This window comes from Solea senegalensis, linkage group LG2 (genome assembly GCF_019176455.1).
Source record: "Solea senegalensis isolate Sse05_10M linkage group LG2, IFAPA_SoseM_1, whole genome shotgun sequence".
NCBI classification, from domain to species: Eukaryota; Metazoa; Chordata; class Actinopteri; order Pleuronectiformes; family Soleidae; genus Solea; species Solea senegalensis.
The window spans coordinates 5552079-5578863 of record NC_058022.1 but is presented as its reverse complement, the minus strand read 5'-3'; the positions used below and the strand labels follow the sequence as shown (position 1 = coordinate 5578863).

At 42.4% G+C, this 26785-nt stretch overlaps 1 protein-coding gene across 4 annotated transcripts in view; it reads right to left on the bottom strand.

Moving 5' to 3' along the window:
* tns1b (tensin 1b) overlaps positions 1 to 26785 on the bottom strand; it is a 167359-nt gene that overhangs the window by 84507 nt on the left and 56067 nt on the right. For 3 of the 4 annotated variants that reach the window (XM_044013784.1, XM_044013801.1, XM_044013793.1), the window contains exon 3: positions 16190 to 16227. In XM_044013784.1, the coding sequence (XP_043869719.1) occupies positions 16190 to 16227 (38 nt within the window). Of the gene's footprint in view, positions 1 to 5944; positions 6451 to 16189; positions 16228 to 26785 lie in introns of those variants that run through there. The other variant, XM_044013811.1, reaches the window with a different exon arrangement.

The window sequence follows — 26785 nt, the reverse complement described above, 5'->3', positions numbered from 1 at the left end:
TGTAGAGAAATGCTGCCATTTATTATTATTGTTTAGCCCTTATAAGTGCCTGTGAATTTAAATGGAACCCTATTTCACGTTGTGTTCAAACATGTTCCGTGCAGTTTCGATTTTTAATGTGGACTTTGTCTTTTTATTAGCTGATATAGTCATTTTGTTGAAGCTATTAGGAATATTTTTTACCAGTAGTGCCCTCCCACACACACACACACACATATTCCAGTAAAAATGACATGTCCACCCTCATGTGAGTGATTTACTGAAAAGAACACATTCCGTTGCCGATTTTTTTACTTGACTATTATAATTTATGGCTAGAAATTCTTCCTGGTTATTGTTTGACTGCAGGGTCAGGGGTTGCCCATAATTTTAAGTACAGGATGGGGCTGATGTGACTCAACTAAGAGTCTGAAAATGTAGTATTATTATTATTATTATTACGCCACAGAAGTCATACAATATTAATGCATTTAAATGCTAAGCTCAGTTCCCGTATGGCTTGGAAACCAGACCAATCAGTGAGCTCATGTCCGTCTGATGTGAAACAGTTTGAGCCAATCACAAACCATTGATGTAACATTGAGTTGATTTAATATGAGAGATGTTTCCATTGTATCCAGTATCAAGGTATTTGCTGTCTAAAACAAGAACAAACCACTCATTAGAGGTATGACAACATCGTAATAAAAAAGACATTTCAGGTTTAAAGTGGGCAGCTTGATGAGGGAAAATATGAATCGGTGCTTTTATAATCCAGCAGTAGGAGTTTAAGATAAAAAAAATCTGCAAAAATGTGGGTTTTCAAGTTATAGTGTGTTAATAATTAATATACAATTTAGGATGACGTCAAAGCCGCTCCGCACATCACTACGGGAATTATGCACTGTGGGTTGTTCATCATGTCGTATTGGAAAACCAACATGAAGTGAAGGATTCAGGTTATCTTATTTAGATAAGATAAGAAAAACCTTTTTTGTGTGTGTGTGGGGGGGCCTTGACCAGTCACTTCCATCCTGGTAGAAACACCATCGCTTTCAGGCAAAGATCTAATGCAATTTGAGGCTTTTGGGCCACAGCCCACAGCTGGCTTTCATAAACGGCTGTGAAACGTCCATTGGATTCATGTCAAAGAATTAAAAGTGTATGACTAAACTGACAGCCAGCCTTTAGATAAGATAATGAAGGCTTAAAATTCGACAACGTCTCGGGTTCTGTGTCGCTGAGTTTTATACCAGTGTTGAAAAAATGATAAACAGAGTCTCAAGTTACCGGACAAGAGAAGAATACATTAGCACGCTAACATACTATTTAAAGAGGCTAAAAGAACAAGAAGCAAGGGAGCGGATCGAAAAAGCTAAAGCTGCTTGTCAAACTAAAGGTCCAAGTCAAGAACGTTCTTCTTGACTTTAAATCTACAAAAAATGCTCTTTAAGGAAGGGTCATTATACCAGGCTTAAAGCTTGATTGCATGGAGTCATTTAAAAGATTAGCTGCCATTAAATCTTTTACTATAATATCCCCATTTTTAGGGGCATTACGAGTAGTCCGTCTCTTTTGCGGGGTATTAGGCTGCGAAGGTCAGCACAAAGATTTTGTCTTGAGTCTCAGTGGCACCAGTAATCACCACAGACCAGGACCAGGAGGAGAAATAAGGTCTGTGTGCAAATACATTCATTAAACATTGTTTTTTTGAGTGGAGACGCGTATATTTAAGTGATCAAAAATGAATGTGCATGATGTTTAGTGGACTTTCTCATGCCTAACAGTACTGACGTGTTACCATAGACCATCTTTATAAAAAAAGAATGCATTGAAGCAAATGCAGCAGTGCCTGAAACCTGTATTCTCTTCACTGTCCATTAGGTGGCGACTCCACAGGTTGGTAGAAGATGTTAGTTTACATGTAATTCTATAAGAAAAAGACCCTACTTCTAACTCCACGGTCTCTGTCACTAGTCTCAGGTCTTAATATGTCAATTTTGCATTTCGGGACATGTAATTAACAGCTTACATTCAATGGGTGGTTTGCTTGCAGGGGACAAACCCCAGCACCCCGCGATTTCCACATATAATTACTTCAGTTTTTCAAAAACAACATGGCTTTTGGGCTTCGAAAAAACATTCCCAAACCAATGAGAGACACGACAGCGGATTGCCTCATGGCAGTTACAACCTCAGAGCAGTAAATTACAAAGTTAATCCGCTGTTGAACTCCCAACATTAGTCTTTGGATAAAGGAAACGGATCTTTGTTGTCATTAAACGACCGAAACTGCACAACGACGACTGAGCAGCCACAATGGACCGACCTGATGGAACACTCATGCCAGAGATCCCGCAGGAAACCCACACAACACGCAAACTCCACACAAAAAGACCAGGAACCGAACCCAGCCCCTTGTTGGTGTGAGGCAACAGTGCTCACCACTAATCCTCCCCTTCATGCACTCTTTAAACACCTCACCGGCTCTGTGGCAGCAGATGCTCACACGTGCCAGATTTATTGAGTCAAATGCGACGCCGTTGATAAATGTTTGACGCTTTTACGACTCCCTCATTGGATACTATTAATTATGCTAAAAGCCCAAAAGTGCTGCATGATCCTTTGGCACAGCTATAGATTATTCATGTTGCTAATGCATTGAAGGCTCACAGTGTGTGCCAACACTGAGAAACAAACACGTTACAGTTCTGCAGTCGAAAATGTCCAATAATACGTCTTCTCAGTTCCATTTTGTGCCGTGTGTTGATTTCGCCCATTGGAAAAAGGATGTCTTCATGCCTTCGACTGCATCTGCCTTTAAAGCGTCACATCTCTACTCTCACCTGATCCCACTTGGACATCACTCATGTGTGCAGTAACGTTGGCAGAGCAGGCTTCAGGGGCGACGCACTGCAGGGCTGATCGATTATTACCCGACGGCGCAGAGATTAATCGACAACCGCTTTCCAGTTGGTGTCGTGTCATGATAACAAAAACAAAGTTCTGTTATTTCAGCTTCCCGAATGTGAATATTCTCTGGTTTCTTCGCTCCACTGTGACAGTAAACTGAATATCTGTGGTTTGTGGACAACACAAAACTTTTGAGGATGCTGTCACTGTGAGGTCTAGAGGAAACAGTGGTGAATATTTTGCACAACTCTCTCTGATCGTGAATATGATGAAAAGGGTAATCGATAAGGAAAATAACTGGTTGCAGGCCGACGATGCAGCGCTCAAATGGAAAGAACTGCCGACTGTCCTTAAGCTCGAGAGTCACAGTTCTTATCTGGTGTGTTTTACGAGTCTTGTAAATGTTTTTGTTCATCTCCGTCTCAGTTCTTTGTCGTGTCGTCTTTGTGTTGTTGATTGTGTGTCAAGATTTCTCCTTGTGGAAAAGAATCTTATCTGTCCATCCTTGTATTGTTAGGTTTCACTCAAGTACGAGAGTTAAGGCTGCGTTTGCAGAGACTGACACACGTAGGAAAGGATTACTACATCAGCAGTGGAGCAAGACAATTCATGCCTGTGGTTTTTTTATGGTCCATTGACAACAGCCTTAACCCTAATCCCAGAAAAACACACACACACACACACACACAGACAGACAGTGCCTGTCTGACCTGGCTCATTTGCAGTTGATTGTGTCTGTGGTCAGACATCTATTGGGCCTTTCCTAAAGGAAGGGCGGTGGTAAGTGCACAACGGGTTTCCCTGGCAGACAGTAAAGACAGTAAAGACAGTAAAGACAGTAATGACACACACAAAAAAACAAAAAAAAACGTCTCTTCTGAAATCCAGTCAGACACAGACAGAGGACGGACAACATTTGCACACAGTGTGGACTCATGGGTAACACAGGTGTCCAGGCAGGACAGGAGTGAAAGGATATTAAAAGGACATTTGATGATGTTAAACACTGCTTCTGAATGATTTATTCATCGAGGGATATGTGCATGTAACGTTCCTATAGATTACAATCCTTTGTTCCTTTGGAAAAACTGAATGGCCTCCTAATTTCACAATGTTTTTTGGATTGAGCAGCGAAATTCCTTTTGCCTTTAGAAAGATTGACTCATGAGAATTAACGTCTGGGACGTATTACTGCAGAGCTACAGCAGCCACGGTTCTCCCTTCATGAGGTCTGTTCGGGGATGATTATTAGGAGAATTATGATTATGATTTTGGAAACGGGGCCGGCCCGTATGATTCAAGACATTTGTGCGTTCTTCTTTTTTTCGCTGTTTTGCACAAACGTCGAGTTAGATCTGTTGTTTTAGCAAAGCTACGATCAGCATATATGATTGTGTCCCAGTCCCTTTGTTGGAAGACACAGTAAAATGTGAATGCAGCGTTAAAAGAACTTACACTCTCACTCGGGCTCTTTTTAAATCGAGCGGAACCCTAATTAATGCCACGGCTAACACCTGGTACTTCATGCCATGTTGTACGAATTAAAGCATTAAAGTTTTTTTTTTTTTTGCTGACTCATGAGACCAAATTTCCTTCACATCCTTCAATACAAAATTACCAAAGATCAAACAGGCTCATTATTTCTCCATTAACAAAGTGGTGGCCGAAGAAAAATGTCCCTTCACTGAAATGGCAACCAAATATTAAGCTTGTTACCATGGAGTCCCAAACAAACCCACCCCAAAACACCGTCAAGTATGTGCAGATACCTTCATGAAATGTAAATCTGTATAGGAATGTGCAGCACCGCGGTTTATCAGCGACACTGGATTAAGCTGTGGATTATCTCATATCTAACTTGTAAACCTCAAATATCCCAGATGTTTGTTCCATCTCCGTTGGACTTTTTAAAAGCTGACGTCCTTCATTGATTCTGGGTCTAACGCGGGAGTGACTCCAGCACGCGGTGCACTAACGCATGCATGCGCTCATTACAGGCACACACACACACACTTCATTTCACACAATGCAGTGACTCACAGAATGGCTCCAGACAAGGTTGACGTTGACATCTGTCAAAGAATATGTTCTATGTTTTCACACTAGGCTTCGTACCCCGACGACAACCCCCCCCCTAGAAATTTCAAGCAAATTGGAGGCAATTGCACCTCACTGTGCTTGCCAAAAATTCCCAAAGTGCGGTCAGGTTTTCTCACGCCTCGGGCCATGTTTTCCATGCACAACTTCTGCAAGGTCCTGTTGTGAAACACTGTGGCTCAGTTCATGGCTCCAGACACAGAAGACACACACACACACACGCATTCAGACTTTCTACCTCACACGTAGAACATTACATACGTTTGATAGATGGCGTATCAGTTTCAAGGCAGATTTCTTTTTCTTTCAAAAGTGTGCCTTCCTTGACCTGTGGGTCAGGAAGATGACGCAGCAGAGGAGAGGAGAGGAGAGGAGAGGAGAGGAGAGGAGAGGAGAGGAGAGAACTGAAGTGAAGTGAATTGACGAGAAGACTACAAACGAGAGAAGAGCCACCATTGTCATTCCAGCCATGACCATGAGCCACCAACCACAAAACATGGTATAAAGCCAAGACCACACACAGACCTGAGCACTACAGACAAAAAAACAGTGCTTTATTTCATAAAAAAAAGAGAAAAAGTCGCCACTAATACAACAAACAAAGCCTCTGGTGTGTGTTTTTTTCCCCCTCTTACGCGCTCACACTGACAGTCAACACATTCCTGTCATCCATACAGTGAACACGCAGTGCACTGATTCACACACACATCGTCTGCACACTGCATCCAAAGAAAACTCAACATTCAGTGAAACCTATACACCAATACACCGGGTCCACACACACACACACACACACACACATGTGAGAGCACTTTCTGCTTCTCCCCTCCAGTCAAGCAAATCCTGGGAAACTGAACACAGCAGAGTCAACACTTGGGACGGACGAGAGCGCGCAGATACAAGGCAGCAGCAGTTTTCTCTCTCTCTCTCTCTCTCTCTCAAACACAGTCCTTACCTGAAACACTGCGGTGGCCATCCGCTGTCAGTGTGTGTGTGTGTGTGTCTGTACAGTATCTGTGTTGTCAGGTCTCTCTCGGTCTTTGGTTTGTCTCCGTCCAGCCGGGGATTCAGTGCTGCATCGTCCCTTTGCCTTCTCTCCAACCAGATGGCTGTGACTAAATCCACTCACTGTTACCTCGGTGCAGCAGCGCGTTCAAGTGTGTGTGTGTGTGTGTGTGTCAGATAAAGAGAGAGAGAGAGAGAGAAGGAGAGTTGACGTGTGTGTGTGAGAGAGTGTGTGTTATCGGCTCCAAACTAACAAGTCTGGCTAGTCTCTCCCTCCTCTCTCACTCCTCCTCCTCCAAGAAAACCAGCAGAAAAAATGTCTAGAGAAGAGTCATCCCACAAACGGCGCAGTGCAGCATTCAGCGCTGAATAAGCAGGCAAAGTCTCACTATTGCCATTTCCCTCTCTCTCTCTCTCTCTCTCTCTCTCTCTCTCCCTCTCTTTCACTGCCTGGGTTTCTCCTCCCTCTTGTTCAGTCCATTTTCACCCTTCCTCCTCCTCCTCCTCCTCCCATGTGCGGAGACACATGAGTAATGTGTAGAAAAAAAATATTCAAGTGAATTTCCCAGGGAGATCAGCCGTGGGGTGGACGGGACATGAGCTGCAGGAAACAAGTCTTTTTCAGTCTCACTGTCCTGTTCTGCACACAAACTTCCTAATTCTTTATTCTCTCCTTGTTATCAGCTTCTCAAGTTACAGGTTAAATGTGCTCCCCTCTCTCTCTCTCTCTCTCTCTCTCTGCCTCTCACACTCACACACTCGCTCTTCCACGGCCACAGAGAGAAAGTGCCATGAATGAATCCACTGGCAGACAACGGTGTCAACAGCTGTGAGGAGATACAGTGCAAACACTTTCGGTCTCCATGGAATCCTTGTTGTTTTTCATCCCGGACACACTGAAGTGAACAATTAAGAGCATTTGAAACACGAGCAGGACGTGTGTGTTGAGTATTGAGAGTATGGAGACTTCCAACCAACGAGAGAAAGCACTCAGGGAACACAAACCTCAGCCAAGGGTCGCTCAGTTTCCCACAGTGTCAACTCCATTCATATAACTGACCTCGAAAGACACTATATTCCATATTCATTGTGTCCCGTAACGCTTTAAACTGCTCAGACTAAAGTCAAACAAGGACACTCCAAAATAAATCTGCCAGAACATGATACAAACTACGGAGGAGCAGAGGAGGAGTGCAGTGTCCGGTGAGGATTCTGTGCATTACTCACATTGCAGGAGGAGAAAATGTCAATTTTAATATGAAAATATTGAGGAGATCTCACCTGGAATCCCAGGTGATGATAGTCAGGTACAGTAGAGCAGCGGTTCTCACAGACCAGCAGGAAACTGCTGTGGCATTTTAATCACTTTCAACCTCTCCGGCTTTTATCCAGTAGCAGACAATGGGACATTAGTGAAGAATGTTCCGGTACAAATTCGTAGCACATTCACTGTAATGCCTCAGCGTGGAAAGAATGGCCACCGTCTTTGATGCTCGCTCAAAAAGTAATTACACAGACGGTATTTATAAAAAAAAGCAACACCTTCGGCTGAAGTCGTGTTGGCCAGATGTCGGCTCGGGGAGCGTTATTACATTTACTAATAATGACAAGGGCGAGTGAAGGAAGGGAAGCTTGGCAAAAAAACATGACACATGGTTTACAGTAACATAACAACATGGTGGGTTGTGTAAGAGGGGCATGTTTAATATCACGACTAACTTTACATGTGGGACGCAGGAAATCCCCCTTTTCCCCTTAGTGTCGCTGATGGTCTGTATGTTAGGGATTATTATAAAGCAACGTTTTCTGTGTATGATTCTTTAAGTCTTAGTCTGGCTCCAAAAATCCTGTTTAAACCTGGGTTTTCTGTTTAATCGGCTTGTCATCGTTGCCTCAGATGTGCATTCGTGGGAACACAAGACCTAATTGAACTCATTCATTTCTTCTTTGTCTCCTTCATTTTTGGTATATTTATTTCGGGTATATAGACGGAATTTGGCGGCAAAAGTCAAAGTTGTTGCGCTAAGGCCACAGATTACAGATAACAGATTAGCTTGAACACACCCATGTGCTGCTTCTGCTCTGAATTGGAACCTAATTGAAGAAAGAAAACAAAGGTTTTTTCTTTAAAGTGTTTCTGAGATATTGTTTTTACAACACCTTGGACCACCTGAACCTGTTAGTTAATGTTTGAGATTCCATCATCATGGTGTTTCTGATGTTACCATGTTCTCACCAAACTAAATATGTCATCCTTGATCCAAAGTGGGTGTTTGTGCCAAAGTTGAAAGGAATCCCTCAAGTTGACACTCTTTGGAGTATCGGGACGGACGACCCATCGATGCATAGAAGGCATAGAGGGAGAGAGGGAGGGAGAGGGAGGGAGAGAGTACTGTCTGGGATCCAGTTTCATGAGTCTGACTCAGGATTTCCCCCACAGCAGTGGTCACTGTCCCTCAGGACTCAGCTGAACGTTTCACCAACGCCCATGCAGCGTACCGACCAGATTTAGCACGGTGCGTTTTTCATTCCTATACAGGACGATGACGGTTACGCAGCAGGAGCTCAGACACTTGGAAGTGGACAGACTCAGTGATATACCGTACGGGTAGAGGGAACTTCATCATCATCTAACCGCTTTATCCTCCACCAGAGGGTCGCGGGGGGTGCTGTGCCAATCTCAGCTACATCGGGCGATAGGCGGGGTACACCCTGGACAGTTCGCCAGTCCATCGCAGGGCCACACACAACTAGAGACAAACAACCATTCACTCTCACACTCACTCCTACGGTCAATTTAGAGTGTCCAATTCACCTAAACCCCAAATTGCATGTTTTTGGACTGTGGGAGGAAGCCGGAGAACCCGGAGAGAACCCACGCACACACGGGGAGAACATGCAAACTCCATGCAGAAAGGCCCTTGTTCCAACCGGGGCTCGAACCCGGGTCTTCTCGCTGCAAGGCGAGAGTGCTAACCACTACACCAGCGTGTGGCCCGGTAGAGGGAACTTGAGCAACAAAAAAAAAAAAGGGTCTACGCGCTCCCTCCGGTGAGTCACGAGGAGGTGTCCTCCAGAAAGGCATTCCTCCGACAGCTGCCGTCATGGTCAGGAAAGGAGAGCTTAGCAAGTCCAGAAAAACACGCACACTCAGCAACTGCCAAACAACACAAGACCTAAACACTGCTATACTGAGGAAAAACAGAGATCACATCTTTAAATATCATGTCATTTACGGAGATGTATGCTCGACATAGCCCCGCCCCTTTGCTCATTTCTACTATCACTGTCTCCGACATACACTTGGCCCATTGTTGACATCTCTCTCTCTTGATTACGCCATCCTCCTGTTTGTTTTTTTCCCCCCTCTGCTGTATCTACGCACACATGGCCGGGAGCCACCGCTCCTCGTGTCTGCCGCCGGCTCACGCCGTTTGAGCGCGAGGCGCTGACAGACGACTGTTTTTGCTTTTCACGAAGATCACAGAACAGTCAAAGTCCGCGTTGCAATACATCAACAAACGGTTGGAGCCGCCGCACGAGTCAATAATTCCACGTCAGGCAGAAGACGCTGCTGTCAGATCTGCCAGGTCTCCGGAGAGTAATGCAGCACTTTTGATTTTACGGATGTAAAAGCGTTGCTTGAAGCGAGCAGAGACAACGGAGCGACGGATTCCTCAAGTAATCGCTTCATAACAAGTACAGAATCCAACACTCACTCATTGTAGCATCTTGTTTATTTCTAAGCATTCTCTGGACTAGAATGAGGGAAGGCTTAGATATTAGGGATAATGTCTATTCTGAGTGATTTCATAATGTTCATACAAAAGTAACCCAAAGTTAAGTCTGTCAAGTCCTGCGATATATTGCTTAATCTCCATGGATTGAAAGTTGGCAGTGAATTCTTGACAGCTTAAAAATATAATGTGTGTTGTGTCTTTGTCTCAATGTCCGAAAGACGCTGATTTACCAGCTTCCTGCAACAGTGCGGGTGAAATGATCGCATTAACTTCGCGTAACTACAAGCGCAAACGTGTCTTCTGCGATATGCGCTCGGTGTTCGGGGGTGAAAAAGTCACGTGATTTATCCCCATGCTTGTTCCTGTAAACGTCTCACAAGGAGAAGGACAGCAAGTACGTGTGTCCTGTCCTATGCTGTTGTCCTGTGACTGCGATGTCAATGAGGTTCAAAGCTGTGAGCTGCGATCAGACAAGGAGCCGCTTCCTTGAAAACAGAGAACACACAGAAACACCATGTGAAAGACCTGAGGCTTCATCCACTTCACATTTCCTCCAACACGTTTTTTCCAGGGATTTGACTATGACATGGCGTTTTATGTCTTCTTTTACACTACACACACACACACACACACACTCCCCGTCCTGGTGTAACTCCCATGTCTCTCTCTCTCTCTACAGGGCCACATGTACGAGGAAGGAAGTTGTTAAAGCAGTTACTGGGAGTCAATACCACATGAACATCTTTTAAAGCTTCACTTAGGATTATGTAATCCTGTACTTACAGTAAAAGAACAATGGGACTTATGAATGCATTCATCACGTTTCCTCATACTTTCTCTCACTTACAAACACGATTGACGAATGGTACGGCCCCGCGAGAGGAGTCACGTGAAACGAGTGTGCGGTTATTACTTTTACTTCTGCAGCTGATGAATGAGCGTGGGGAGCACGCGACTCCTTCGGGAGCTGTTCACATGCAGCATCTCAAAATGCGTGAACACCTCCTGGACGAAGCCAGATGTGTTTTGAATCAAGGCGCTCGTGGGAGTGCGCTTCTGTCGTTACTAAGCAACAGCATCCCAGGGAGCTGCGGAGAGGACTGCAGTTACTGCAGCTTCACTGAATGAATTAACATCCAATAAAGACAACAGATTCCATTTTCTGCATTTCAGGGTGAACACGGACACGTTTGACCTACTTCTTTGGCCCACACATTAAAACCTTTGCTGAAAGTGCTCACTATATTCCAGAAATGTTGAGATATTTTCATCTCAGTGCAAAACAGATGCAGGGATTAATCGGCATAAAGCTTTTTTTCCATGATTAAAACAAGATTTCTGACTGTTTCAGCTTCTTAAATGTGAATATATTTGCTCCAGATGACAAATAATTAATGATAAAAACACAATCATTTTGGTTTGTGGACAAAACAAGACATTCGAGAACAGCTTATGAATGGCCTGTTATACTGAGGGCAGAACTGGAGATGACTGCATAATCCCTAGTGCTTTTCCTATAGTGAAGGCTCTGCTTTAACTCTCTGACACATGTCTCCTTCATCTCCTTTCACATTGTAGATGTGAGACATTTCCTCATCAAAGCATTCCTTGTTTGTTCAGTGACAGAGTGACTCAGAGGTCACACAGCATTAAGAATGCCGTTTAATTCCACAATCAAGTTCTTCTTTTGACTCCACGACACCATTTTCAAGAATTTACCGTTCCTGACCTCAGAGGGAAGACGTGTAACGCTGAGGCATTCAATCATTATGCTAATTTGCTCTGCACAAACACTTAAAAACACACACAGGTGGCATTCATCATGTTTTCACGTGTCATTTTTCGTAAAATCCGCAAGTATTTGCCGAACCTGACGTGGCATGTTCGTCCAAACCCACCACACAAAGAGACATTTTTTCAAAGTAAATGCTCTTGCATAAGGCAAAAAAATGTTGTATGTCATATGTGTAAAGTTTGAGTTAAAGTCAACTGACCTTGCACAGACACGAGACATGAAGTGGAAACTTACTTCACTGCATGTGGCGCACACGTCGCATCAGCACTCAACAGGAATGACTGTAAAGCACAAACCAGTGCTAAACTCAATGTGCCACAATAAATGTGCGGTCATGAAAAAGCTTCGCCGGTGCTCTGCAGCAGTGACACGGCCTCCATTTCCACTGTACGCCATAAAAACAATGAGCTACGCAGCAACACGCGGTATCTGAAGCACTGGAACACAAATCCAGCGTAATAAACCTACAAGAAAAAAAACGGCAGGGAATTGAATGGAGCATATATATATATAAAAGAGGTTATAGAAGTAGGCCATGCACACACTATATGGACAAAGGTATTTGGCCACACCAGGCTTCCGGCTCGGCCACTTCAGCTTACTAAGACATTTTGGATTATTTCCAATTCAGAGCCAAGAAGACGAAGAAGAAAAAGAAGAAGAAGGAGAAGAAGAAGAAGGAGAAGAAGAAGAAGGAGAAGAAGGAGAAGAAGAGCCTTTTTCTCTTCCAACACGATCGTGACCCAGTGCTGTAAAGGACGCGCTGGTGAATCTTGTCTGTGATCGGACGGTCGTACCGCAGAAGTCCTGAGCTTCTACCGTAATGACAAGTATATGGGTGCAAACCCTGGACACATCGCCAGTCCATAGTTTGAATAAGAATTTTCTGCATCTCACAAACAGGTCTAGGAGTGACCGTGATGTGAAGTACGCATGCCGAATCCCAGGATGATAACAGAAGGGTTTAAACATACAATATATAACTCTGAGGTTTGTGAAACTCTGGTTCATTTCACTAAATCCACGTCAGTATCAGGGACAAAGTACATTTATCTCATAGAGAGAGAGAGAGAAGATTAACTTATCTCCATCTATAGACTCTTGAAAGGTGAAAAGAGAGTAAAACATGAACAAATCACACACACACACACACACACACGGTCAAGATCAAGAGTGCATGCTTTCTGTCAACTGAGCTTCATCCAAACACTTAGGAGTCCCAGGCTGGTTTCTCTCATCACTGACCCAGTGGCAGCTATAGTTCTCGTATCCTGCCACAGACACTTATCTCTAAAAGTCCAGCTGTGAACCTAAAATTATTCTCCACTGACACACACACACACACACACGCACACACACACACACACACACACACACACACACACACACACACACACACACACACACACAGGGCTAAATCAATGCTTGTTTAACCGCCGTGGAATGTAGTTGTCGTTCCCAGAAGACAGTGGATTTTTACGTTTATTTCCAATACAACCATTACTGATGGGAGAGAGAGAGAGAGAGAGTTGAAATCAGCTGAAATGAGTTGATTGTTCCCATTTGTCCAGTAGCATTACTGTGTCAAGCATGAAAAGCATCACAGACAACGTCCAGCTGAGTCAAGTTAATGAATAACAAGTCTGAAAATTTGAATAAAAACAACTCCAGAAGTAGAATTCGGCCAAAGGCATGACGTGTTCTTAGAAAACGTGCGTTTTAACAATTAAAAAGCTGAGGAGGAAGAGAAAAAATATGCGTTTTTTGGAAAATTGAATGAATAATAGTGCTTTTGGGAGTGTGAGAATACATTCTTGTTCCCATACAATTAAATTACATTCTCAGTTACATTTCATAATAATTATGAAATTAATTAATCAGTCTACAACCTATATATATATATATTTATACGATTTGCACGATGGCACAAAATGGTGGCCTCAGTGCAAAGCCCTTGACTAAAGTACTGTAAATCTCCAAAATCCATATTATTTTTATCGTAAAGCAAAATAGAATATTCAGATCTCACGGTGACATTTATGGAAAAGGCTGATTTAAATGTTGCGATATGGAACGTTCACTGCATGGAGCCTTTATCCAAATCCACTTATGCTGCATTTTGTTAATAGTAGTTGGCAGTTTCACTGCACAGAACGAGTGAAATTAGCATGAGCGGGTCATGAGCTTTTAAGTAGTCTGAGGTTTTACCTTTCCTTAATGCTTTCACAGCAGTGCAGCGGGAAAATCCCAGACATCCTGCCTCTTTTCCTTTTTAGAAGCGAGCTGGAGCGAAAACGATGAGACATCGTCGGGGGGAAAAACATGTGGAAAAGCTACAGTACAAAAAAAAACTGTACATATCTTTACTTCCGAGGTGATCTAATCGAGAACATGTCTGTCATCACCCAGGAGTGAAATTTTCCTCACAAGCCTGAAAGTATTTTTCACATCCAGTTGTGAATAAACAACCGTGCCGGTCGAGGACATGTGTGTGCCAGACGAGCCAGGATCAAAATGAGCCACATACGGTATCAGTCCTATTCACAGGAGGATATTTATAACAGGCGTGTCCGTGGGAAAACATGACATCATTATTATTATTATTATGAGAATCATGAAGGTAAAGTGAGCTAAATATGTGTTTGTTTTACATTAAACTTCATAAAAACACACTTGTTTATGTGACCGGTGCTGGATCAGTAACATCATGTGGCCGCGCTTCTTCTGCTCCGGTTTAACGGCACATGAGTGGAGCTTTGGTGCCACTGACTGTTCAAAGAGAAATCTGTGAGACCGAATGATGAAACAGATTTGTTTAATCCAACAGTGTTGGATTACCTCAGCTAGGGCTAAAATTAAGATTACCAGGATTAAAGTGAAACATTTCCAATTTTTTTTGGCGGGATTTTTTTCTTTTCAGAACTGTGTGGACACAAAAATTTAGAATTTGAATGACTTCATTTTGATCTGATATGTGGCCATGTGACATGAATGAGTACATCCATATACGAATTCTAATCCTAATCCTAATTGTTGAGATTTAGCTATATGAGACAGCTAAATCTCACCCACAAAGTAGCAGCAATAGCGTCTGTTTGTGAATTCTCAATCAATAAAGTTACATCTTATCTTATGTTTATACCTAATGGACTGACAGATATAAAGTTTGTAGATGGCTCATGTGCAGGTTGTTAAAATACTCTGCATCCTCTCTTCAGATAGACATAGATACTTAAATGTAAAAGCTTTAAATACAGTAAATAAACATGGTTTATTAGGGAAAGACATAGTAAAAGTCATAGTTTCAGTTCACTTGTGACAGCACATCTCCCGGCTCCCACTGCGACTGAAAAAGAGTAAATGATTTCACACGACGGCAGTCTCTGTAAAGTGGAGCGCTTCCTCACATTAGAGGAGTCGGTGAGATAGCAGACGTGATCATACACTCCAGCTGCTGATGTTTCACCGTCACATGGAACCGATCATTGCAGCCTGCAGCAGCTGGAGGTGTGAGAGTTTCCCACACATACAGGTATATACTTTATTTAACTTAATTAGATTAAGATAGGGTATTAGATTAGGGTATTTTTAGATAAAAAAAAACAAACAGAAATCTTTGAGAATTCGGTTAAATTTAGCGACTGTTTTCAAACCGTTTCCTCCTGTCCAGGCTGAAATCCTGCCCTGGTGTTTTCAAACTTCTTCTAAAACTCTAAGGTCACACGGATGGAAAGCATATACGGCGCAGATTAATGTAGATGAAGCCTTGGATTAAATGAAAGTGGAGGCAGAAATATCACCTGGAAGAAAACGGCAAAGACGTTTTGGTCATTTCCGTGACCCCCCCCCCACTGTTATTAAATCTTCAAAATCTACTCGTCTACTTACAACATATGGACAAATGAGCACGGAGAGGTGGGTTTAAGTTTATCACTCGTGTCATTATGTTTGATAACTTTCCACTGGAGGCCAAAGCCCACACCTCATATTTAGTGTGGCCTGTCTGCCCTGCACTCCTGGCATTTCCTGTGAGTAAAAGAGGGAGTGGGTAAAGCTGGCAAGCAGCAGCAGCAGCAGCAGCAGCACCCATTTAAATAATGGATACCAGATGAAGCATGTGTATATACTGTATATACTTAAGGTGTGTGTGTGTGTGTCCCTCCACAGAAACTGTACCTTTACAGTCAAATAAACAACTTTCCTTCTTCTTTTTCACAATCCTGCGGCAGCTTCAGCTCCACTCTCCCCTCCCAATTCCTTCTTGTTCCCCTTTTGCTTTTCCAAATATGAAACGTAGTGATATCTCCATCCCTGCAGTGTGTCCAGTATAAACACATTCTGGTACAAAGTGCACTTGTTTAGACATTTTTTTGTGTGTTTTTTTTTTTTTTTTTTTGCTTAGGACATATACTCCACCTCGTTCAGCATCTGCACGTATACACACACACACACACACACACACACACACACACACACACACACACACACACAGACATGCACATCCTGAGGAGCAGATGACTCCACCTAAAACGTAATATTTCCTGAGCTTACATGGATTTGGGCAAGTTCAGTTTCAAGTTAGTTTCTTATAAAATCATTCGTCGGCAGAAGAGGAAAAACAGGATTAAACTTGATTTAAAAGAAATATTACGACTCTTACCTTGACTTCACATTTCTTGTGGCAAGCTATTCGGCACACTAGAGAAAACAGAAGAAGAAGAAGAAGAAGAAGAAGGAAAAACAAATTAGCTGAGGATAAAATCCAAACACTGTGGTCCACTTTGAATCCCGACCTTGAGTAGTTGGCAAGGAGGTTTAAAAAAGCACCGTCCACAGTGTTTGCTCTGTGGTCAAAGACAAATATCATCTGCCGTTAGCAGGCTCAGTGTTGCCTCTGTGTGTTCAGGACACGCGCTCAAACACTCAATTACTAATCTATACCTGAAACCTGGAAGACATGACAGTGGCTTCCATTTGACCGTAGAGAGGAGAAGTCACACTTGAGTTAGGAGCACAAAATCACACATTATTGATTTGATGTTTAGAAAAATGTCCCACGTTTCAGTTTACATTGAACAGGGCTCCCGCAGGTCCTTGAAATCCTGTTAAGTTTGTGAATGTTACCCTAAATAGACATGAGTCATTGAAAGTGCTTGAATTTTATGCAAGAAAGTGGTTAAGTCGATATTTAGGTAAATGTCTCCCTTGTTTGCTACGACGCCACCTACTGTTTCCTGCCCTACGTTGCTCGATGTGCGTAGACCAGGCCTACGCAGAACAAACGTAGAGTCGTACAAGTAGGCCTCCCATCTTAAGCTGTGTGTGTCGGCCCATGAATTTGAGGGGAATTGGTCCTGGGAAGTCCTTGAAAAGGCCTTGAATTTGATGTCAAGCCTGATGAGACTGGAAACAAAGGCCAACTGAAATGCCAGCATCTTTTTCAGGCTAAAATCCCGAATGTTAAAGACCCTGTGTGTAACATTTAGGAAGGTAATCGGATTAGAGAAGTATGTTTAAGTTTGTTTACAATAAAAGAAAGTTTGCTCTTTATTCATTAGCATATTGTAGATCACCCTAACCCACTAGCATTGTTATATTTTGGAGGGAACAGCAAGTCGAGCGGGAAGGCAATTTAGTCATAATTGAGCGATTGGACAGATTAGGATTGTAATCTGATAACGGCTCTACATGTGCAGTTCATTCATTGGACCCATTTCCACCAAGCAGCGCAGTTCGGTTCAGTTCCATACATCACGCAATTAATAATCAATATAATAATAGATATAATAATCAAATAAGTGATCCAGATCCATTAAGGTTCCACGCTGTTGGAGTCGGACCTGTGCAGACCGGTACCTGGTTGACAGGGAATCATCAAATAGAGCCGCTGGTGACGAAAACAAGCGACTCGCGACTACGTCTCTTTTTGGTTTCGCTCTCGATGCCCTCACTGTGGGTCAGTCGAGGGTCAGCCGTGGCGAGCACCTGACCTGTCAGCTCATACATAGTCAGACCCTGTCACAGGATAGAGAAGGAAAACACGGCTCAGGGTGCTGAGGCACAGCTTTCCAAATAAAGCGAGGACTGTATGCTTGTACTGGAACGCGCCGCGTCTTATGTAATGAGTTATTCTCCCCGTCTCGAGCCACATTTTTTGTTCAAAGCGAGTGTGATATGAATTGTGATTAGTTGTTATGGCAGCGATACGGAGCTGGGCGGAGGCCAGCGCTCCAACAGTGCACACCGTCATGTCTGCGTGTCAGAGGAAGACTATCTGCTCTACAATCTGCTCTCGGATTCAAGGCGGGTTTAAGCCTCTTAACCTCATTGTTCTTTCTAATGTCCATTATGTCTGTGTGTTATCCAAACACAGTCCATTTATTCTAAAAAAAACACATATGATTCAGATCTACGGTCTGAACGCACAGCTGTAGTTCTGGAGTCAACACAGTTGCACACAAATGAATTTAAAGTTGTCATCGGTTGCAAATTTGTCATTCGTGTGTTTATCTTCATAGATGAGATTAAAATAAAGGATTAACAGAGACTTAAAGGATATGAAGGGGGAAAAAAGTGAGTTCAGTCGTGAACACAAACACACAGTCACTGCGTCTGTACATAGTATAACCCCCCCAGTTTAATGTCAGGGTGTTTTCATACCTGTATTTGTTCCTGATTCAACCAGTTATGTTAGTTTTCACTTATTTATTCATAATTAAATCATATGTGTCATTTTTGGTCAAATGTGGGAGTATTTACTTATTGTTATTATTATTATTATTTAATGCACATTCATCTTTCAGCCCAACATCAGAGACGATAACAAAGAATCACCAGGGAATCAAGATTAGAGGAACCAGTTCAACATCTGATGTGAATTTTAGGCCTAATTTCCCCTGCTGGACCCGAGCGCTTTGTTGAACTTAATATGTTCAACGTGAAGTCGAGCTTTTCTAACCTTTTCTTTTTGCTGTTCTCAATGGTCATACGTCTGAAATGCGACCATAATTAGCATAATGTGCATGCGATTACAGTGATTTTTATCTCGCACCACAAATACCTCAATCAGTCCAGTATCAAGTGCCGTCACGGCGTCCTTCGCAAAAGGGAAACACTATTTCCAGAGGTCACAGTGGCCTTGACCTTGGCCACCAAAATCTAGTGAGTGTGAGTCATGGTTCAGGTGTTGATCTTTGAGATATCGGGGTGTATAATTAACGCGAGAAACAGGTGAACAGGCCTTGAATGTTTCTTTTGCTTGTGTTTTGGCGTCATTTTAATAAATCTAAGTAAACTAGAAAAGCAGATCAAGTCGTCTACTTATAAACTGCACATGCTAAAACTGGGGAAAGTGAAAGTGTCTCTTTTTTTTTTGGGACCAAATGTATAATTATATCACGGTGTATTTAGTTTCTATTTATGCACTCGTGGGACTATATTTGCATTTGGGGGGTAACATTTGAAATAGAATTACTTCTTAATTAGAGGCTTTCAAATGTGGGTGGCACTGTGAAATCCTACTGAGCTACACATTTCCATGTCGTCCAGAAAGAGTTCCCATGGTCAGAGTGAACAGTCTGAGGGCGGAGAGAGAGACGTGGAAAACACGCAACATGAGGTTCTTACTCCACGTGATTCTGATCCACTGCAGCTGATTGACGTTCCACCCACAGACGGACGATGTGACTTTTTATCGTCATCATTTCTTTTACTTTAACTAACAAAATCGCAGCGTCTCTCAGAAAGAGCTTGTTTTGTGACAGCAAAAGTCTAAACCTTGGTGGATTTGGACCCGTTAGTCAGCCGCTGTGATGACTCAGTGATTGTGAGGCAGTTGTGGATTCACGAGATAAAGGAGGTCAGCCACTAATCACAGTAATTGGCGCTTTGATTCCTGATTCACTCTGTGCAGATGACTCTGAAGTCTAAAGTGAATAAGTCACTTGTAACGTGGACAAAAGTGACCGACAGGGGCTAGAAGAATGACATCAGTGAGAAGCAATCAAACACAGAGGGCTGCAACTCCATCCATCCACCTTCTACCACTTTATCCTCCACATGAGGGTCGCGGGGGGGGCGCTGTGCCAATCACAGCTGACGTATAGGGCAAAAGGTGGGGTCACACCCTGGACAGATTGCCAGTCCATCACAGAGACAAACAACCATTTATTTAGAGTGTCCAATTGACCTAATCCCCACATTTTTGGACTGTGGGAGGAAACCAGAAAACATGCGCACTCCATGCTGAAAGGCTCTTGTTCCGACCAGGTCGCGAACCCGGGTCTTCTTGCTGAAAAAGGCAAGAGTGCTAATTATGTCAATTATTTTCTCGATTAATCGAGTGCTTGTTTGTGTCTGGAAATCTTTGAAAGATGTTCATTGATGGTTACCAAATCTCGAAACGATGTTCTCTGATGGTCTTTTTTTGTCCACAAACCAAAATGATTCGGGTTTAATGATTTCTTTGTCATATGGAGCAAAGAAACCAGAAAATAAGCTGAAAAATCAGAAAACTCAAACCGATTCATCGATTATCATAATAGTTGATGCAGTAACGAAATAATAATAATGGATTAAATTGAGTAATGGTTTTGACCCTACATGTCTGTTTTCCTCTTTAATATAAATTTTGAGCAGCTAAATGTTACTGACACAAAGCAGGAGAATTTAAACACACGTATCTGGTCTTTAGACTGCGGTGTTGGCACTTTGACTTGAGTACACAGTACGTCTTCTTCCACGGCAGAAGGAAAGTACACAGAGGCCTGCGCTAAGAACCTCTGACATGCTCGATGTGACATGAGTGGTGGGGAATGCCACAGTGGACATTCGATTTCAAACAAACACGGCTGCTCGCTGAGAGAGCATTATGGCCGCGTGCCTGTCCAAGAGGACGATGTCCAGCGCTGCTTGGAGCACGTGAGTCACCAGTAAACGTCGCTCCTGAGCCCACGTGGGAAAAAGCAGGACTTCCATATTGGGTGTGAAAGCCCAACGAGCTCGCGCTGTGCGTTACCTTGTTAGGAAGCGGAGCTCTGGAGAATAAACACACAATGCTCCTGGTGGAGTGAAGGGAGGAAAAGAGGAGGGGGAGGAGATGTCAGACGAGACAAAAAAATATATATGTTAGAGTCGGGGTGCACCGACTGCTCACATGAGTCATGAAGACGCGGAGATGATGGGTGAATGACGAGAGGATATCTGACGCGATGCAACATTGGGGAAGGGGGGCGGGGGTTTAATTGTTGTTGGGGCATGACTGAATCTGGACTATTTCCTTCCCGTGGTCCCTTGGAATGAATGTGTACTCCCACAGGGTTGGGCTGGACCACCTTTCAGCACCAAACACAATCAGAGGGCAGGGCAGGGCCGGAGAATTTCCTCTACCCTCCTCCCCACACGCTCACCCTCTCCTCCCTCCCTCCCTCTCTTAGCATGCACACACACAGCCTCAAACACGTGAGCACCAACACGTGTACATACAGCGTACATAACATACACAAACTCTTTTTTTAACCCCCCGGCACAAACAGAACAGAACACTTTTGGACTCCGTAAATCCACAATGTCCCAGGGTTTGAGTTATAAAAAAACAACAACAGTGCCCAGCTGTTTTAATGTATTATTTGACGTTTTAAGGAATTATTTGATGTTTTAATGTATTATTTGGTTCTTTTTTTTTGACTTGTCTTAAGATTCATGGATGTTTAATCCAGGTCATCACTGGGTTGATGACCACATACTACAGTACACCACAGGTCTGCAATCTTTAGGATGAAAGAAGACATTTTTGTCCTCTCTGCACCCAAATAAAATTCATCTGGAGCCACAAAACCTATTAGAAGATAATACAGATACACCTTGATCTCTAAAGCTACAAGGAGCCACTGTAGAGGTGCTCTAGGGCCACAGGTTGCAGACCCCTGGTACTCGGCTATCTCTCCTCTTAACACCTGAAAAATAACCCTCTTTTGTTTCCACATGCACACAAACTCGCTCTGCTTCCTCTGTCGTTTCTGCGCAGCGCTAATGTCAGTAATTTCTGACACTTGCCCGTCGCTATCCATCATTCCACTCATGCACGACTCTCAACGCTCAGCCCACTCAGTTTCCCAAGATCCACAAAATCCTTCCCCGCCAGAGTTGCCTTGTTGTGAAGCTCCACCTCCATCCAGCTGCTGAGTCTTTCCTAACGTGGGAGATTCCCGAAAAAACAACGCGGGAGAGCTTTTTTTTTTTCGTGTAATCACTTGAGTACCCAAATCTGTCTTTTGTTTGCTTCATCCTGACAAAACAAGACTTGTATTTGTTTACCTGCCAGTCTGTTTTTATGTCACTGTGGACATTAGTCAGACTCTGTTGGGTTGAAACAGCTGTTTCCCCCCCCCCGATCCAATCAGTAGCTACCAAAAACACAGAGAGCGAACATGTAAATATGACGACGAGCAAACAACCTGCACAAGTTCAGGTTTCCAGTTGGAGCTCAACGTTATAGGAATGTGTGCTGGAAGTGGGCAGCAGATGTAATCTGTGCACATGGAATTACTGTACATGGGACTTTGCTGCCACTTGGTGGTTACATTTAAAACTACAGGCAGAATACATATGCTATCTAGAGTTGTTTAGTGTTTGGATCCTTGGATCCCTGAAGGTCTGTGACACACAATGAGAGAATGAATAATGTAAAATGTTTCAATGACTGGCACTTTTAGAAGTAAGTTAAGTTTGTTTCTATAGCACTTTTCACAGAAATAATTCAGAAAGAGCTTCATGGTAGGAAGTAAGATACATAATACACAGCATAGTACACATAGTATGTGTCTGTATCCTAGATGCTGTACTTTCAAATGAGTTTACTATAACATTTTATATTAATTGACTGATAATCAACAGTTTTTTACTCTTAAACTTTCTAAAGGAATTACAGGTACACCTGTGGTTTGGCAGTATTTTGCTGTATAAACACTGTAACTGTGATTTCATAGTAGAAAAAGCAGTATTTTGCTGTAATAACACTGTAACTGTGATTTCATAGAAGAAAAAGCAGTATTTTGCTGTATAAACACTGTAACTGTGATTTCATAGAGAAAAGCAAAACAGTCAGTAGAAAAAGCAGTATTTTGCTGTATAAACACTGTAACTGTGATTTCATAGTAGAAAAAGCAGTATTTTGCTGTAAAACACTGTAACTGTGATTTCATAGAAGAAAAAGCAGTATTTTGCTGTAAAAACACTGAAACTGTGATTTCATAGAAGAAAAAGCAGTATTTTGCTGTAAAAAACTGTAACTGTGATTTCATAGAAGAAAAAGCAGTATTTTGCTGTATAAAAACTGTATTTAACTGTTGGAGAAGTAAATATCCATGCCATCCAAAGTAAAAAACTAAAATATATTGGTATTCTATTGTAAATTACCACAGTTAAAGCCTTTGAAATAACAATGCTGACGTTAATTGTGATTTCTAAGTGTAACAACTGAGGAGAAAAAAATTTGGAAACTTATATGATATTTTCATCATGTTTTCCTAAACATTTGGTTCAATAGCAGAATAATGTTTCCTTGTCTAAATATAATTTAGTAAAGCAACAGTTCTGTGTCCTTGTTAGATGAGACAGAAGTGTACAGAGCACTGAGAAATAGTTTGTCCTCTTTTAACTCCGTCTTATAAATTAAAAGAGACAACACAGATTACAGCCATATCACCACAAAGTCCATTTATGGCTGTTCTCTTTCTCCTCACCAGCAGATTGACTTTGCCAAGAGAAACTGCTCCAAATTCAGCCGCTGATAAAGTCCATGGATTCATTTAAAGACTCCAGAAACAATATAAGACTGGTGCACGGGACAAAGATGGAAGCACATCAACAAAACATATCAAAACAGTTCAGTTCTTCCACTTCGGTCACACGATCATAGTTGACTTTGATCGCAGCGTCCATGTCTGGACTTGATTGTTGTATGTGATGGAAGTCCTTCCATCACAACGACATCAAAGTCTTTCCCAAAACGGGAACAGAAGGCGGGTCATCACCTACTTACTGTAGACCCCACTTCACCACGATGGCTTTCATTACACACACATCTTTAACTATTTCAACTCAACCAAGTTCAGGAACTGAAATAAAGGGCTATTATTGGCTGAAAAGTGTGTACACAAATATTGGCAAAAACAAAGGGAATATACAGTGTATGTGTAATGGATGGATATTAAATCTGTCACTGAACTCAACTATTACAAATATAACTTTCTTTATGTTTCACAACGTTTTTCCTACTATATCAACCATCCAGTAATGTATAATTTAATGTATAATTATCGAACAAATAATATCAATAAAACTTTACAGCTCAACCTCGACATGCAGAAACAGTGGTAAACACAGTAGCAGCAGCAACTCCAATGTGTACAGAGAGGTAGATTTGCCTAAATAATATTAGAATAAACCATCTTCTTCAGGAGGTTCAATTGTAATATGTCGACTGATCCAACAGGTGGCACCGCAAACACATCAACTGCTGCTGTGCTGCCACTGTGGAATGTGTTCATTTGTTGTCATCTCCAAACTCAAGTTTTTATACCACTATATGATCACAGTTGACTCACATCGTGGGTCGATTGAAATACTGAATAAATGCGCTGTTGTAAACGTGTTTGGAGAAGTGTTTAACTTCCATTCACTGCAGCAGCAGCAGCGGCAGAGTGTGTGTCTGTGTCAAAGTCATTGTCTGGTCAATTAGGATAATCATATTAGAGTGGGAGACAGAGACACACAGTCCCAGCCATCGTCCACAGAAAACCCAGAGGTCACCTTCATCCATCTGCAGCCACTTATCACTTTAATAACTTTGGCTAATGTGACAAATGGCAACAGGAGAGATGACACAGTTAACTGTTACAGTGCCCGAGAAACAATTTAACTACAAATAATTATATTTTTTCTCTCTCTCTCTCTATAAATATATATATATATATACATATGTATATATATGTACAGGTTTATGTCACTCAAGGTTTGTACTTGCAGCCAATTCTTGTGTGTTTTCACTCTTGTATGTATTTGCCGCATACCTTCAGTATGAGCTCAGCAGTACTGAGATAACCTTTACCTCTCTCTCTCACACACACACACACACACACACACACACACACACACACAGACACACACACCTGCTATTGTAATATGTCTCCAGCCAGTCCTTTGAAGAGCTTTGTTTACAATGGATCCCCGTTCCTCGACAGGAGAAGAGGATGTGTCCTTCAGAATAAGGACAGACCTTGACAGAAATATACACTCTTAAAAAAAAAAAAAAGGTGTTTCGGACTTTCTTTCCCAAGCTGGAAAGTTTACTTCTGCACAAAACATGAAAAAAAAGAAAGAAAAAAAACTTATTGACCCAAATCTGAAGGCACAATAGCCCTTTTATTAACCTGCTGCTGTACACACACACACACACACACACCGTTCATTTAACCACGAGAGTGAGTGAATAGAAAAGCCAGTTCATGCCCTCAGGGCCTTTTCCGCCAAAATATCCTTCTTCCACAGTGGGTTGGGTTGTGTGTGTGTGAAAAGTTGCCGTCTTGACCTGCGTCAACATGCTATTGTCAGAGTAACTAACACCTTGTATCCTGGCAACCGCTGAACGGAGAGGAAGTGCAAGTGCTCCTGTCATTAGGACGCCATGTGACTGGAGAATGTTAGTAAACAAGAGCAGCGGAGGGAAAAACGCTGGAATCTGAGAGGATTCATTCTCGCCAACCGCTTCTCTGCTTCTTATAGGATTTATCTTGAATCACATGTACACATACATTGCATTTTTCTATTCCTATTTTGTTTGTTACTTGTTTACTGTAACAATCTAACTGACAAATACTGACGTATTATCTTATTATAACCTTTCTGCATACACGCCAATGTAGTTGTTTGGTCCATAAAATGACACAAAAAGGTGGGAAAAGTAAGTAACTCGGTAAAGTTTACACATTTTTGACTTTAAAACTTACATACATGAATAAATATGCATCCTTAACGTATTTTTTTTTAGATTTGACAGAATTCCTAAAGAGACTTAAACCAGGACTCACAAACTCATTCATAAAATTGTGTTGTAATTCCAATGACCAGTAAAAGAATCTATAATTCCGCTCCAAATGCACTTAAACGCTCACCACTGTGACTCATGACTCATTCAAGTCCCACCTCTGCATCTCTTCCCCCTTTGACCTGGACACTCCCTGTCGCTGCTATAGTTGCCTCAAATTTTTGGCAAAATGGGACTTGAATGAGTCATAAGACCAGGATACAGACACACACACACACAAAAAGGTACTATAAAATATATTTGAAGTCTGCAGCCTGAGCAGGAGTCTATGGTTCAGTTTGTCTGTCCTCATAAATCTGTCTGGACCAAATATTCACACACACACACACACAATCAAATCCAGATACGCATACTGGGGGAAAATGAAATCAGAATAGAGTTAAATGCAGCCTTGTCATGACGGTTTATTTCCCCAATAAATCACTTCACAGAGATGATAATCCCAGGTGCCGGTCTGTGTCATTTTATGAGAATATGTAAGCTACTGTCTGCACAAACAACTGATCATTATGTATCCAGAGCAGAGAGTCAGAGCAGCAGAACCAAAACACAAACACAACACTTGCTACACTGCATCATATAAAGGGACCGACATTGTCTCGATGATGATAAAAGCGCATGAAACACAAGGTGCCAACCTGGGAATTAATGACATATCACACACTCCCCAACATCTGGATTCAGGAGATAGATCACAGAGTAACGCACAGGATAAATGCTGCTTGTCAAAGAAATTAATTCTGTGCCGTGACCTTTCACATCAACACTCACAACGGAGCTAGACACAGTGACACCTGGTATAATCACAGCACTGCGGTCGGCCGCTTTGCTCAGCCGCGCGCGGCAAAAACAAACAACAGTCTGCACTTTGACAGTGTTGTGCAATCAAAGCTGGGCTAGTTTTTGCGTTAACATGCATTTTAAAAGTCAGATTTTAGTCAGACTGAGACAATACTTTGGTTTTCTTAATGTCACGTAAACACGTTAGTCCGACTAAAATCGAGCTAGTCTTAGTCGGACTAACATACCTGGATAATGCGACTCATAGTCCGATTACTCCTGCATGTGTACGCTTAGTCGGACTTGGTGTTCTGCACACGCACCTAGGGAGGCGGAGTCACACGTCCAGGATTTTCTGTGATAGAGCGGGTC